This window comes from Anarhichas minor, unplaced genomic scaffold (assembly GCF_050575085.1).
Source record: "Anarhichas minor isolate MPS153535 unplaced genomic scaffold, ASM5057508v1 ptg000017l, whole genome shotgun sequence".
NCBI lineage: Eukaryota > Metazoa > Chordata > Actinopteri > Perciformes > Anarhichadidae > Anarhichas > Anarhichas minor.
The window spans coordinates 16,070,039-16,085,488 of record NW_027466463.1 but is presented as its reverse complement, the minus strand read 5'-3'; the positions used below and the strand labels follow the sequence as shown (position 1 = coordinate 16,085,488).

At 42.4% G+C, this 15,450-nt stretch overlaps 1 protein-coding gene across 1 annotated transcript in view; it reads right to left on the bottom strand.

Moving 5' to 3' along the window:
• The window catches only part of dock1 (dedicator of cytokinesis 1), a 149,884-nt gene that overhangs the window by 95,155 nt on the left and 39,279 nt on the right, over nucleotides 1–15,450 (bottom strand). Inside the window, exons 20-25 of the mRNA XM_076093943.1 lie at nucleotides 13,884–13,973; nucleotides 12,749–12,849; nucleotides 12,511–12,639; nucleotides 9,944–10,052; nucleotides 7,023–7,093; nucleotides 4,159–4,265 (exon numbers count right to left, since the gene is read on the bottom strand). Of these exons, the coding sequence (XP_075950058.1) occupies nucleotides 4,159–4,265; nucleotides 7,023–7,093; nucleotides 9,944–10,052; nucleotides 12,511–12,639; nucleotides 12,749–12,849; nucleotides 13,884–13,973 (607 nt within the window). The remainder of the gene's footprint in view (nucleotides 1–4,158; nucleotides 4,266–7,022; nucleotides 7,094–9,943; nucleotides 10,053–12,510; nucleotides 12,640–12,748; nucleotides 12,850–13,883; nucleotides 13,974–15,450) is intronic.

Below are 15,450 nucleotides of genomic sequence, written 5' to 3'. Positions count from 1 at the left end.
AAATGAGGGGAATTGTGACATGAAAAAAGATGAAACTGTAAAAATGATATGGTTAAAGAACAATGGGACTACTTCAGCGGATATATATCCGCAGGAAGCAACCTAACCGTGGCAATAATCTTCTTCTTGTTATTGGAATTGTCGCCATGTACTAGTGTCCACCACATTATTGCAACCAAATAACTACCTTTATATCAATGTCTGTTAGGTTACCTGCCTGTTTTTTTGGTGTTGGATATTACTTTTATAGAATTCAATACAACTTTAAATTACATAAAATAAAAGGACAAGTTTTGAAAAGCAGTACATGGTGTGAAATCATCTCCCATGCGGTGGCGGACTACAGGGACAACAGTTCTCTTCAATACCAATCTTTATAATGACACGGTGGGGGGGGGAACCGCTGTTCAAAAGGGCTACCCAGCAATGGATTTCCATTCACAATCAATACAAGCTCTCTGCTTCACAGATAAATGTTACAGCTTCAACAAGCCACTCAACTGGGACAAGATACAACTCCTAACTTCATTACTAATGAAATCACACACGCACACACACAAACATAAAGTTCTGCCAACAGTCAATACTGCTCAAGGCCGAATGATTAACAGCGAAGTGTAACGCGTAATGAACAGCGTCAACTTCGGCGACCTCTTCGTAAACGATACCCAGAGGTATTAAACATGAATCCATCCAGTGTTATGTGTTCTATGACCTCTTTCTAAAGGAACTACATGTACAATTGAACAGTATGGATTGACACAGTAGAGGTGAAGATGAAGAAAGGATGCCGATGTTTTCATCCCACCATGCTTTTGACTGAGGGGAATGTCTTCATGTCTTCAGATGTCAGTATTACTGGAACTCACCCTAAGACATGGCTCCACACAGAGACAATGCATGGCCTTGTATTTAGCAATTTAACAAATAAAAGGATTCTGCAGAATTTGAAATTACACTTTAATGACTCAGGCATTGATTAGTGCATCAATTACAAGATGATTCTCCTGTAGCAATCTAGGAAATCTTACATAATGAATGCCTTCGTATAATCCTTATTCAAAAATAATTACAGGGAAGCTCCTACTTGAAGACAGTGTGTGAACTAAATATGGGGTCCAAATGATGAACCATCATTTTGCAATTATACAAAAAAAAAAAACACGCATCAACTTTGTGTGTTGAACAGTGAGAGTGTTGTTTATGTAGAAATAAAAAAAATAATAGATAGAAAATTTAAATTTTTATATCCTTTAAAGTTGTGGAGAGAAACATGTCAAGTTTGAGCTGAAGGTGGCACCAAAGGAAAGGTTTATCCTCTGAAGAGCATGAAAGTTACCAACATTTGCATGTCATTTTTCCTCATTTTTGAACCCAAGGCTGGGGCAATGATTAGGCAACAGTGACCAAAATATATAATGCTTTCCAGCTGAGGATCCTTAAATCGGTCTCTCAATTAAACAGAAAAAGGAGCTCACTCTTCGGGGAGCGTGATCTTGCTCAGCAAATGTCATGGCAATCTTTCCTGTACATTTTGGGACATCTTGTGTAAGAAGTTGACAACCTGCCTCGAGTTTGTTGCTACAGGCAAGGGGGACATCAAAATCAAGAATATGCATCCTCATGTCTTAATTATCGTAATTATCCACCACTACCTACATGGAAATCCAACGATCACTTCTCGCAGTGTAAATGTAGTGCTGTTGGTGACGCTGGATAAAAGCTCAAAAGGATCACCAAAGTCAGCAGGTCTTAGCCCGAACTATAAAATGGTCGTCAAGATATTTCACTTTGGACCAAAGTATTGGACCTGTCCACTCTGCCGCCGCCCCTGGAGCCTCATGAGCAATAACCCTATAGCCACTGGTCAGTGGCAGGAAAATGCTTCGACAGAGTTTACAGCGTTGACTGTAAATCTCAAAAATAACAAATAAGTGACTTGTTTCTGATGTCTGATGGCAGGGTTATGGATAGGCTGCTCTACAGTGGAGCTATAATAATATAAATCTCCTATCTGAGGAGTAGAGTAGAGTTTAATAACTTGTTTTTACGGGGCCCCCTTTCCCTTCATGCCTCCTTCCAACTCAAAATACACACAGGTAGTAACACACTGTGACACATAAATGGACACATGTGAGCGTGCACATGCATGTGTGCACAGATTGGAACTATCGAGCTAGGCCATGAGCGCACTCCTCAAACTTCCAGCGCAAACAGATTTTAGGCGCCACAGTGATTTTCCCCTTTAACACAGACCGGGAGAGCAGCTGACATATTTGTTTGCTTCCAATGAGCCCATTTGCGAGTGATTTATGCGCCCGTGCCGCTCTCTCCTTTCACATCATAAACAGTGAAGGTGACGTGACGATGTGCCTCCAAAATAGAAAAGAAAAAAAAAAAAGACACGAAAAACTTCCCTCTTTTCAGAGTTCATTAAGTTTCCATCTGCAGCAGTGAATTGCGTCTGCATACCAAATCACACTCAACACGCAGCATTTCAATTTCAAACGTATACAGGAAGCCCTTGGAGAAAAGGATGCCGTCTTATTGTCTAAAAGCCGTCATTTTGAACAGAAATAAGACCATCGGGGACTGAAAAATACTCATTTAGGATGTGCTTTAACCCAGAAACAGTTAATATGTTAATCACTGTGCAGCCTACAGGAAGAAGAAAAAAAGACATTCAACGCATATTGCTGAGCGTGTGATGAGCTAAGAAAGTCCAAGCTGAGCATCTAAGGTAGATGCCTCTTTGCTGGTTGTTCATTTGCTCCAAGTATTCCACTTCATTTCACTTCGGGATTGTCTGGCAAGGGAACCTTTCAGGGCCCTCCTGGGGATCGGGATGCATCTAACAACCACAGCTGATTAGACCACCTTTAAGAACTGTCTGGCTGATCCATTTGCTCATCGCCCTGGTCATTATCTGTAATAAAACATCTCCAAAGTGGAGGCTCAGCTTGATACCGATGTGAAAAGGACAATTTTACTTGGCAGTTAAGCCTTCTCAATCACTGGTTTAAAAGCATGCATACGCTTAATAGACTACTGGAGATGATCAAAGCACCAGTGCGTGAAGCTGTTTGTAAGGAACCGAGCGGCGGGATATCCTGCATCTGCATCACAGCAACGAGCCCTCCGGCTGATCAGCAGGCCATTCACAAGCATCAGGGAGGCTCGCCTTTCCACAGTCACACCAGCAACAGATCAATAGTAATGACCGGAGCATGACACACTGAGCACTTTGTGCTCCCAGCTTGGGACGCGCTATACAAATAAAAATTATTATTATTATTATTATTTCCCTTCAATAGTTTCTCACTAAAATGGCCAAACCACCAATCAGACAATCTTAAGATGCCAGAGTAGTTAAGGCAGAGAATCTTACACTGTTATATTCAACATCAAACTAGGTTATTCATTAGGACAAATGTGCCATCACACCCAGTCCAGACGCCATATTGCTCTCCTGTACATCCATGCTGAACTGAACATGTGCTGATAACGGAGGCGGAGAGCAGCCGTGCAAGTGGATAATTGTTGTCCACTTCTTTTACGTTGGCCGAACGCTCTGAGACATGTGCAGTCCCCGCCAGCCACATTAAATCACAGTTGGTATTTCATTGGGTTGAGAACTTTGCATTTAATTTACCATCACTCTACAGTGTGCGTGTGTGTGTGTTTGTGTGGCCGTGTTTGTCTCTAAATCAGGGCCTAACCTAACATGGCCTCAGAGGACTGCTGCCTCCAGCAAAATCTATAAAAGTGTGAATGTGTATGGTACTGGAGTGTTGTTGGGGTGTAACAAGGAAAAGGAAACGAGTACATAATAACCTGATAAACACACTTCAAAGAAAAAGGATTAAATAGTATGGTAGTATTACATCTCTAGATGTAAAACAGAGAGGAGAGGGGCTGAGACTTGAGTCCTGTTGATTTTAGCAATGAGATCACTCAACTGTCTTTGATAACAAGAGGGATTCCCACTACGCCTCACCAATGACCTGGACTAGGGGCTCACACAGAGCTGGCAAGAGGAGGCAGGTGGTGCTTGTGATTGCCTATATCACTGCTCCGTGAGTGGAGGTGCATGCACTGAAGAACTGTGAGTACAGTCTGTGTGTGTGTGTGTGTGTGTGTGTGTGTGTGTGCTCTCACCGTGATGAGTAAAGAGATCGCTGTGGACAATGTCAATCAGACAGTCTAGCTTCTGTTTCACCAGGCGACCAAGAGGAACCTTTAGGATGAATTCGGTGAACAGCTTGCTACGGAGACAGAAGGAGGACAATAAAGACAAAAAGGTCAGACTGATCGGGCGTCTTGAGCTGGCTGACTGCTTCCCATCACGAGCAATCATCCAAAAACGCAATTAAAAAGGCCCTGCACATCCACACAGGTACCTTTCAGATATTCTGGCTGGGGTTGGAGGATATGACAATATATATAGTGTGAGACATTACAGATTTGTCAACTGACCCAGAAGAACTGACCTGAGAACAGCTTGCTATCGGAGATATCTCCGGTTGTATTAGTAGCAGAGTATTTAGAGTATCAGTACCCCCATTCTCAAAGTACTTTGGACCAATATAAAAATTACAGTTATAAATAATTCCTAAAATAATTGTATTATATTAACTTCATTAAATGTAAGTTTGACAAACCGCATTTTATATTCAATATTGTAATCAGCCCAAATCAGTGAAAACACCTGGGTGTGTGGGACCTTCACTGCCAATAGCTCCAGTAGACGTAAGTGTTGTTCTTCTGTTGCACAAAGCTGCTGTCGTGAAGGCTGTCTAGCTTGATACAGCCGTGTAAACAATGCACACTATTCAACTGAATAGTTTTTCCTTTTTGTAAGACGACCAACAGCATAGCTCAGCAAGATCCTACACTATGGGCATTCAACTATTCAGAGCCTGAGAGATGAATCTCCATTCACGCAGACACATAAAGCTGACATTTCCTCCTCAATGAAGAGGCCAGGTGCTTGTTATGCTGGCAAGCTGAGGCTCGAGGAGGAAAGAAAAGGTTCTGGCAGGGGATGAAACACCCCCCACACCCCCACGGTTTCAATTTAGTCGCCTCCAGTTTGGCCTCAAAAGATTTTTCTCTCGTCGTTTCCTCTAAAACCACAGAAAAGATGGCAGAGCTTGTAGCATTGCACTTGTTAAAACCAGGTAAGGATGCACGATTATGGCCAAAAGGATCACGGTTATTTTTGATCAATACTGAGAATCAGATTATTTCTCAAGATAATTAATTCATTTTCGGAACAAAATATTTGTTTTGCATTTTCACATTTAAATAAAACTTTTGAAATAAAATTATGATTAAAATAATCAAATCTTTGCATCAAAATTTAATTTAAAATAAGGTGCACTTTCATTTTGCACACCTGCTCTCTGTCGTTTTAAAAGTCAATATCACAACATCATGTGGGAGTCGCAGTCGTACTCATGATCACGATTAATATTCAATTTATTGTGCAGCCCTACAACCAGGACAGGTGTCACCCAATAATTCAATCAACATTTCCTGGTAGCAGTACAAATGCTCGTGCGCCTCATTATGAAAGACACAATGAAGAGTGAACACCATGTGTTCGCCTGAGATCAGTGTCAGACTCTTGAGAAGGACGTGCTGAATTGAATCGAGAGGGAAGGTGAGGAAAAAAAAAAAAAAAACACTCTGTGAAAGCTGAATGGAGGAACGGCGGCTGGTTGACAGAATGGATGGGCTGGAGGACTATCTTCCACCTTTGACAAAAGACCCCCGCTTCAGTGGACGGCAGTGGACCGATCCTGTCAGCATCTTGTCTCATCATAATTTACTAACTACATGATGGTATAAACAACCGCCTCAATCACCCAATATATGGCTTATGCTGCGTGAAATTGTACTTTTGGTTTTATTTCATGAAAGTGAATTAATTTCTCCTATTGCTTGCTCCCTTTTTTGGATTTAACATGTAAAGCTTTGGATGACATTACTTTAATGAAAGAGCAGACAGCGTGACACTTTTCACAGTCTTCCTTTTAATTCAACCCCTCTCTCCTGACTTCCATCAGAACAAATAGAACATCGTTAGGAAAAGAGTAGTTTTCAGACAAGCAGACTCTGCCTGGTCGAAAGCAACCTTCCTAATGAGACAATCAGAACTAAATATGAGCCAATATGAATATATTTGTCTCGACTAAATATTTACAATTAACAAATTAGTTTGAACAAAAAGGAAATATGTTATTAAAGACTCATTTGCAGTTGAAAAGTTTTTCGCTGAATGCATTAGAAAAGCTTTCTTCGTATATTTGTAAATGTGACGCTCCACAAATGAGGCTATTCTGTTTTGTTTTTGTGCCGTGTCCTTACAGCATAACTGATCAAAGACATTTAAATGGAGCAGAAAACCAAGGGCACACCCATGAGGCATTCATCACAAATGCAATGTCCTCTGATTTTTTGAAAAAAAAAAAATATATATATGAAACTTGATTTTGGTCATTTGAAATCTACAGTCCATCATTTCAATAATGAAAGATGTTAATGACGGATTACAAAGTTTTCTTTTCTGTTTTTATCCGTTTTAAATAGCATTTTAAATCGCTGCCCGATCACAGTACAGCTACAGAATGTTGGGTTGTTGACTAAAGACAGCCTACGGTAGAGAGAGAAGTCTTTACAGCGGCAAAACCTCCCATGAGCTTGTTAGGGATTCATCTCAACGCGACATTTTAATTCAAGCGGCAGTTCCAAAAACACAAGCAATTAAGATTCCTCCTTCCATTCCAGTCTTTGGAACGTTTCCTGTGCTCTTCAGCAACAACCCGTCAGTTTGAGAAACTCACAGAAAGATGCAAATTACAGTCAGGTCTTACAAAATAAAAGCACAGAAATAGTGAGCAGAGAGAGCAGTTCACCTCTATCAATGAATACTTTTCCCTTTATAGTTATAATTGTGTACTGCAGGCGTCATTGTAACAACAACAGCATTAGAAACGTGACGGAGCACACGAAATTACCTTAGTTCCTTTGGATCAAAGACCAGCTTGACGTCATTGACGATGGTGGGAATGTACTTCAGTGCAGCACCCTTAACCAAAAAAAAGAAAAGAAACCTTTCAAGTTAATTAGTTTAGATTTTGTAGGCTACTCCATCCCACATTAGTATATACAGTGTTTTCCATAGCAGTTAAGTGTAAATGTTTCACTAATGAAAACAGTGGGGCTCTCAGTAGCACACATGCTGTAGTACACATTTCGCCTCCCGTCGGCCATAAACTAGAACAATTAATCCGTTGATGAGAATAATACTTGTTTTGATGAGCAATATGCCGGAACGTGTTTGTATGATACTCTGAGCGGCTCTGCGTTTATCAACTCGTTGTGGGAGGTGTTATGACGAGTAATAAATAAACTGGGATCCATATCTGATATCTCTGGAATGATACCTTGATAGATGCAGCCAGATATGATCTACATGTGCCCATCAATACTACAATAAAAACGTGAAGTGCGTGCCACCAGTAGCCGATAACAGAACCTTCATTAATAACGGGAATGATTAAGGAAGCTGATACTTCCGTCTCTCTAACTGCCTGCTGCTAAAGGCCGGCCAAGGTGGGTTGGAGTGTTTATATAGCATCTGTGCAAATTAGCAGCAGTGCCGCTCTGACTCAGAGGTTGATTAGCTATACAGAAGTAGCACACTGGACTTCGCCCAGCTACGATCCCGTTTGTTACTGTGCATGGTTGTAAAAAAATGAAAATGTGTGAAAGGTAATTAGCGATGTTCAAAGGAAGTTGGTGAGCGAGCAAATGCTTTGTTGCCGACTTCAGACCGGATTTCTAACAGAGGTTTTGTTCAAGTAGTTAGATTTACTGAACATATATCTGATCATGTCTGCACGCAGCGCAGAGGAACACTGTGCTGTCTCTAAAGCTCCATTTTTCAAACATGGATATAGTCACGACCTCCCAAAAAAAACGAATAAAAGAGCTTTAATCTAATCTCATCTAAATAGATATTTTTAGTGCGTGTGCATATCAACACCTCCACCTCCCTCTGCAGACAGAAAGAGTCTGGGAGGCTGAAACTTGGGATTTCAGAAAGGTGCTGCTTAACTTTGATTCGGTTAGCAATCCTGGCTCTGCTCAACTGCATCTGTTTACACTTTGAAGAAGCCATTTCATCAGAAAGTTTTTTTCTTTTTTTTTTACTTTGTTCTCAGCAACAACTTAAGTACCACCTGTTGTGCAGGGATGTGTTGTGTGAAGTGTCACAGCTATTCTCAGAGGAGTTGTGTCTCCTGCTCCTCTTCCTGTGTGCACCTCACACTCACCAGGAGCACGCATTAGTCTGTGTGTGTGTGTGTGTGTGTGTGTGTGTGTGTGTGTGTGTGTGTGTGTGTGTGTATCAAAGTTTTCGTCTGAGTGTGTGTCGGTCTGTCCAGATGTTCATCAGGATTCAGACTTGAGGTATGATGGGACTGCTCATTAGCTTCCACCTGTCACAGTGCTTTCACAAGGGCGGACTTGGGAAGAAACCAGCATTCCTCGCCCGTTCCTCAAGATCAGTTTTTAATTTACTGACAGTAAAGCCAATATCTCACCCAATTACACAGCAACTGACTCCTAATTGACTCCTGAGCTTCTCCCATGGTTGAGCGTGCACATGGATCTACTGTAGCTGTGCCAATATGCATGTACACCGCGATTATGTTATCTCTGAAAGCGTAGGCGTGTGTGCACATCAGCAGGTTTCAAGTGCACCTGCAAAAATATAGACTCTTGTGGGTTTGTTTCAAATGTGGAGTCACTGGGTTTGGGGTCAAGGGCAAAAACAAATCCAAGAACAATGGAAAGAGCTGAAAGGCTCAAGGAGCAAGGCAGGGAAATAAATACCTTAAGGAGCAGCTAAAGAGCAGAAGGCCAGAGGAGCCCCAGACCACAGGACAGTCAACGTCAGAGTGAGACGGAGAGGACAAACACAAACACACATATAGACGAACAGAAAGAGAAGAGAAAAAAACCACAGAACAAACATATATAATGTGTGGATGCGAGAAACATGTGAAAGATTAGGGCTGCACGAAAAACCATAGAGTTCATCAGCTTTTGATATTTGTTGCAGCAGATGCATTCCGGTCCATACCTTAAAAGAACCGAGGTTCCAGACTGAGCCCTGATCTTTAAGGTATAGTTTAATATTTTGGGAAACACATTTACTCGCGTTCCTGGCAAAAGCTGGATGAGAAGATCGACACCACTCTCGGATCTATGCGGTAAACACTGTAAGAATCTACAGAAAGTAGACAGTTAGCTTAGCTTAGCATAAAGACTGGAAACGGCTACCGTGTTCAAGGATATAAGGTGAAAGACTAGTGAGCTTCAGAGGGCCTGTGGGCAGATTTTGCTACCTTTGGACAGAGCCAGGTTAGCATTCATGCTAAGCAAAGCTAAGCTAGCTGGCTGCATCTTCAAATATATATATCTTACATTCACGGAAGTGGTGTCGGTCTCCTCTAACTCACTCTGAAGTGAATGAGTGTATTTCCCAAAATACTGAACGATTCCTTTAAGTACCCATTTAAGATGCTCTTTAATATACACCTTTTATTGTATGCGCCTAATAATTTTACACAAGAGAGCAAATGAGAGTAAAGATCGGGAAAATCTGCACAAAGAGACGTGACAAAGGTGAAGAAAACAGATAATGCAGAAGCCAAACATCAATGTTTCATAAGCTGCTGTATATTAGTTTATATCTAACAAGACAGATGCGTCTACAACTACAGAGCATGCCATCCAAAGCAAATCACAGCAGATGTATTAGTATTATTCACTCCGCAGCAGTTGTTTACTATTCACGCAGCAGCAGCTATTTCTTGGCAAAGAGTTGGAGCGACAGCATGCAGTTGGACTTGCGCGATAGTCGGCCTACCTTCACCATGCCAGTGTTCTCTGAATTACTGTTCATCATGTCATTGAAGGATGTGAACAGGTTCCTCAAGGACTCCATGAAGTCGGCCTCTCCTTTGTTCTCATAGAGCCTGGGAGGAGATAAAAGTAGAGAATTACATTGGCAGATGATCACAAGGCTGTTGTTTGTTTCATCCCTGTGTAAACAGCCCCACCCGCAGTGGAAAACAACAAGAGTTTGATGCTTCCCTGTTAAATCATTAAAAGCAGCCAGCAGAATGGCCGGTGTTTATTATCAGTGCTAATAAGTTTGGATCGGAGCCACAGACGTCACTCTTTCTTCCGGCCGGATTAGCATTTAAAACAACACGACAAGACCCTGAAGCACCTGCCTGCTGCTGTTGTTGTTGTGGAAACAAAAATCTGAAAAAAAATTAATGACCTATGCTAATGACTCTCCCCGAATACTATGCGAGGAACAGAAAGCAAATGTCATGTGAGCTTACTTTCTAAACATGCGTAGCAAATCTCCTGCGAGTTTGGTTATGTGGAGCAAATGCTGCCCAGAGACTGCAGCCACCAAAAGCCAATGATCACAGAACAATGGCTGGAAAATAGTGCACGGGAACACAAAGCAGGGCTTCCTCTATAATCCACCAAAAAATGCAAATGCATTTCATCCCACTTGCAGAGCCCATAAATCTCCCCAAACTGGGTATTAACTGTAAATGAGCCACGTGGTGCTCATTGCAAGGCAATTTAGTGCATCAACCGCTCAGATTAAATAAATTAAAAACTTTGAGAGACAAATTGAAATTGTTTTCAAAAACACACACTGAAGCAGAGAGGGAGGCAGGGTAGAGAGGTGTGAAGTGTTTGGATTGCTCCACTGCACCAGATTTCACTGGCCTGCTTCCAGAGAGGTGGGTTTTTGTGTTGCCACAATCTCTCATGGGGCTGCAGGTATTACATGGCCCATGATAGTCACTGTTGAGGGCTTACAGAAATCATGGGATTAGAGGCATCCGTCCTGGGGTCCTACAACAACAATTACTTAAAGCTGCCTCTCACCTGCAGCACAGAGGAGCAGAGTTGAGCTCCTGACAGCCACACCACTCACAAGTCACAGGGGGGGGAAGTGTGTGATTAGAGTATCTCCTCTGCGGGGCCCGCGATGAAAAGCCAAACACGTGCCGATGTAGCCTCGGCACCTTCTTGACAGAGCTGCATGACGGGCTTCAACAAACACAGCTTCAGACTTGAGAAGAATTTCTAACTTGATAACAAAGTCCCGACAGAGCCGACACTGGCACCCAACCAAAGGAGGCGCTTCGACAACGACAAAGCACAGACAGGAGGTCCTCTTTAAGGTTGCGTGAACACGGACGGCCCTACAAGAGAGCGGCGTTGCTGGAGTCTGATCCGTGAGGCAAAGGACGAGGCGTCCTCTAGACATCAGACAGAAAAACCAATCAAACTCTGCACACTCAATTAGACCAGGATCATACATCAGCCCCTCCGTCTCATTCAGCGGCTCGACAACACTATCATCCGTTTAACATCTCCGCAGCCAATTATAAACACATCCATTATAAATCACCACCTCGCCATTAACACCATTCATTTTCACCTGTTGCAACTTCATTCCACAGCAGTGGCACACTGTGGAGAGCACAATCAACGCTGCACACAATGCTGATTTTGTGGTACAACTACAGCAATATAGAAATGAAAACTATTAGCAATAAGCCAACCAGCGATAAGTATAAATATTCTTTAGACTATTTCGTCCCCTACAAAACGTGGAGACCATTACCCACGTCTTCATCACTTGGCAATAACGTGAATGTATATTCTTGCTGTCTGGCATGAAATCCCTCTCTAGACTCTGGAACAACCTGTCTGAGGAGATCGGGGCTGCAAACCTCGTTTCTTATTAAAAATCACTTTTTAAAAACCCGCTTTTCTGTGATTCTATTTATTTTTTTATGACATTTTATTTCGTTTTACTCTCTGTGCGTTTCGTTTTGGGCTTTCTAGTTCATTTCATTCTCTTCGAGTGTTAGTGAGTGCATCAGGACCTGCTGGTTAAAGAGGACCTGCTGGTTAAAGAAGACCTACTGGTTAAAGAGGACCTGCTGGTTAAAGAGGACCTACTGGTTAAAGAAGACCTACTGGTTAAAGAGGACCTACTGGTTAAAGAGGACCTGCTGGTTAAAGAGGACCTGCTGGTTAAAGAGGACCTGCTGGTTAAAGAGGACCTGCTGGTTAAAGAGGACCTGCTGGTTAAAGAGGACCTGCTGGTTAAAGAGGAGCTACTGGTTAAAGAGGAGCTACTGGTTAAAGAGGACCTACTGGTTAAAGAGGACCTACTGGTTAAAGAGGACCTACTGGTTAAAGAGGACCTACTGGTTAAAGAGGAGCTACTGGTTAAAGAGGACCTACTGGTTAAAGAGGAGCTACTGGTTAAAGAGGACCTACTGGTTAAAGAGGAGCTACTGGTTAAAGAGGAGCTACTGGTTAAAGAGGAGCTACTGGTTAAAGAGGACCTACTGGTTAAAGAGGAGCTACTGGTTAAAGAGGACCTACTGGTTAAAGAGGACTCTGGAGCGGACGATAAACTTGAAGATGTACTCCAGAGCCTTCATGGCCTTCAGGAGCTGCTCCGTCAGCTTTTCAGCGTTGTCCACATAGTTCTTCAGAACTTTGGTCAGCTTCCTTCAAACACAACGATATAGAGTCTGTTAAATCTGCTATTCACAAAATGGGATAGAAGTTATTACTGGAAATGTCTTTGGTCTATTTGTGCGGAGGGTAAATAACTCACGTGTATGCCAGCGTGGCACTGAAATGCTTTCGAATGTAGGTCTCCAGGACAGGGTTAAAGTGTTGGAACTTTCTGTCAGCTATAAGCCCAATTATGAACACCTGTCAGAGAACAGAGACATATCCGTTAGAAGGTAAAGCACATTGCTTATAATAAAGAGCAGGAAACTGCCCGTCTTACTCAATATGCAGAGATTGGGAAGTTAAACCAGATTGCATTCGAGCAGAAAGACATTTTCTCTCTATTCATGAGCCTGCAGATAATCTGGGACCACAGACAACACAATCTCGACATGCTTTCTCGGACAATCAAAACTGTTCCTTTGAGATGTACCCCACGACGTTAAGGCGATAGCATTGTAGAGAGGATTCTGCCAGATACCGTGTCAACTATTTGACCACAAACACTTGTGGCTCATACTCTCATATATTTTGTCGTTCTTCGTGCTCGATTCTGCAGTAAAATGAGACCTGTTTTTAACAAGCAACATGAACAAAATGCTACCCTGGCCCTACAAATTCATGCAGATTAATGCAGCAGTGAAACCACATAAGATGCAATGTGTCTGTAGCTGATGAGGGAATAATTTGTGAGCTACAATATACACACGTTCTATTGTTTTAGCTCTGTAACGTAGCACATGGGATGTAAAATAAGACAAAACTGTAGGAACTGCAACTATATTGACTATATATTGAGGTACAGAGCCAGAACAACAAAAGTATGTGAATGTACAAATACTTGTGGACTGCACTGCCATGTGCCGTGGCACAGGTAAATCATGCTCAAACACACAGCATATAGAAAAGGCTATTACATTGCTCCTATCATACTTTGTTTTTCTGCTCTCTCCCGAAAACAAAAACAAATGGATTCTTTACCCTGGTGGTTTGGAGCTACAGCTTAAAACAGGAAACAGACAGTAGCGCACAAAGAGGTTTTGTTGGTAAATCAAAAAGGGCCAACAACACAGAGCAAAGGCGCCTGTCAAGAGAGGTGTTTAGCATATGAAAGATTTGACAACATATTATATTTGCATCTGAGCTGCGAATGGGTCGAAGTGTTTATTCCCACTGACAAGAAGCTCTCCCGGTATGAATTCCGCTCCGCTGTTTCTGTCTGCTTCTTTGCTTACCAAGGCATCGAACACCAAAGTATCAAAAGTGTCACTGTCAGAGTTCTCCATCATGATGTTGAAGAGAGCATCCAGAGTGTCTTGCAGAAACTAGAATGACAAGAGGCACAAAGCATGTTACGGCAGGCACAACGATAAAACACGGACATGGAAGTCGCAGTCTCACTGGCAAAATGCCAGAAGAGCTTTCACTGCTCTTTCAGATCAGACTGAGTCAATTTGGAAATCTCTTCCCTCTTTCAGGGAGTACATTTAAAGTGATAAACGACCTTAGGCCCAGTAAATTACCTGTCGTGTCAAGAGGAACAAGACATAAAACCCCTAACAACAGAGTAAGAGACACGGAAATACATGAGAACAGTCAAACCAAGGACCTCTGCGGAAGGTGTGCACTATTTTGGGCAGAGAGTGGAAGCAGAAAATCTGCAGCAGGGGCTTTAACACTAACACTTGGTGAACAAATACATCCTTCTAGAGCTGGGCGATTCGGTTCAAATCCTCATCCTACTATTGCTAATAATATTGCTCCAATGCTGATACACTGTACATGGCAAAAAATATGCAAAATCACATCAAGTTAGAACAAAACAGATGTTCAGTGCAATAAATTGTTAATCTTAACCAAGTAATTTATTATTCTTTATCATGAACATGTTTAATGTGAGCCCATAAAAGCTAACTATAACTAGATGGCAGGTGAACTCCTGCTCCGACAGGGCTATTCGCTGCCCTTTACAGCTGCTAACATGAGCCACTATAGCGTTATGAAGACAGTAATCATTTCCCTGTCGGCAGTGCCTCCAGAAACACCAACTATACACGCCGTCCTTCTCTGGGGAAGCATGCTCCATTTACACAGCCAATTGTGAGGCAATGTGAAAACAGACGCAAAAGTGTCAGACACGGAGCCTTCACTGTATACTGTGAACGGTCCGTCATCTGGATGTGGGTGAGATTCATGGCGCTCTCAACGAGAGACAAACATAGAACGCGTTGTCAGGAGGTTAAAGCACGAAGCAATCTCACGAAGGCCAGACTGAGTGACAGAGACATGGAGGAGTGACCTGTTCACTCAATAACAGTACACATCATGGTGATAAAAAAACACAACTGATAGCCATCTAAACCGCCCATCATTTATCTATGATGTAATCTGTATGCATAATATCTAGTAAACAGCATACGCCCATAGCAATGTGTATACCCTGTTGATAAATTGTCTCTTAACTGCCACGCTGAAAGAGTTATGTAATTGCAGCCTCGGAGAGCTTCGGAGCGATTGAGTGCTAATGTGCTGGTAATAATAATCACAGCCCTGTGGTTTAATGAACTGCTCCAGCTGTGGTTGACGCATCTATCTGGCCTGATCAAAACTGTTTGGGTGAAGGACTTCCTAAGATATATACGCTGCAATCTGACAGGGCCCCCCCCCTACCAGCCCATGCTAAACTTTATCTGGAGACTTGATTTATTCGTCTGCCCCACGCTGAGCACTTCAAGGGCCTGCGTACACGTGTGACAGCAGGTCATCTCCTGCCCTTCACTACACCGTGTGTGGTGCTCTGTG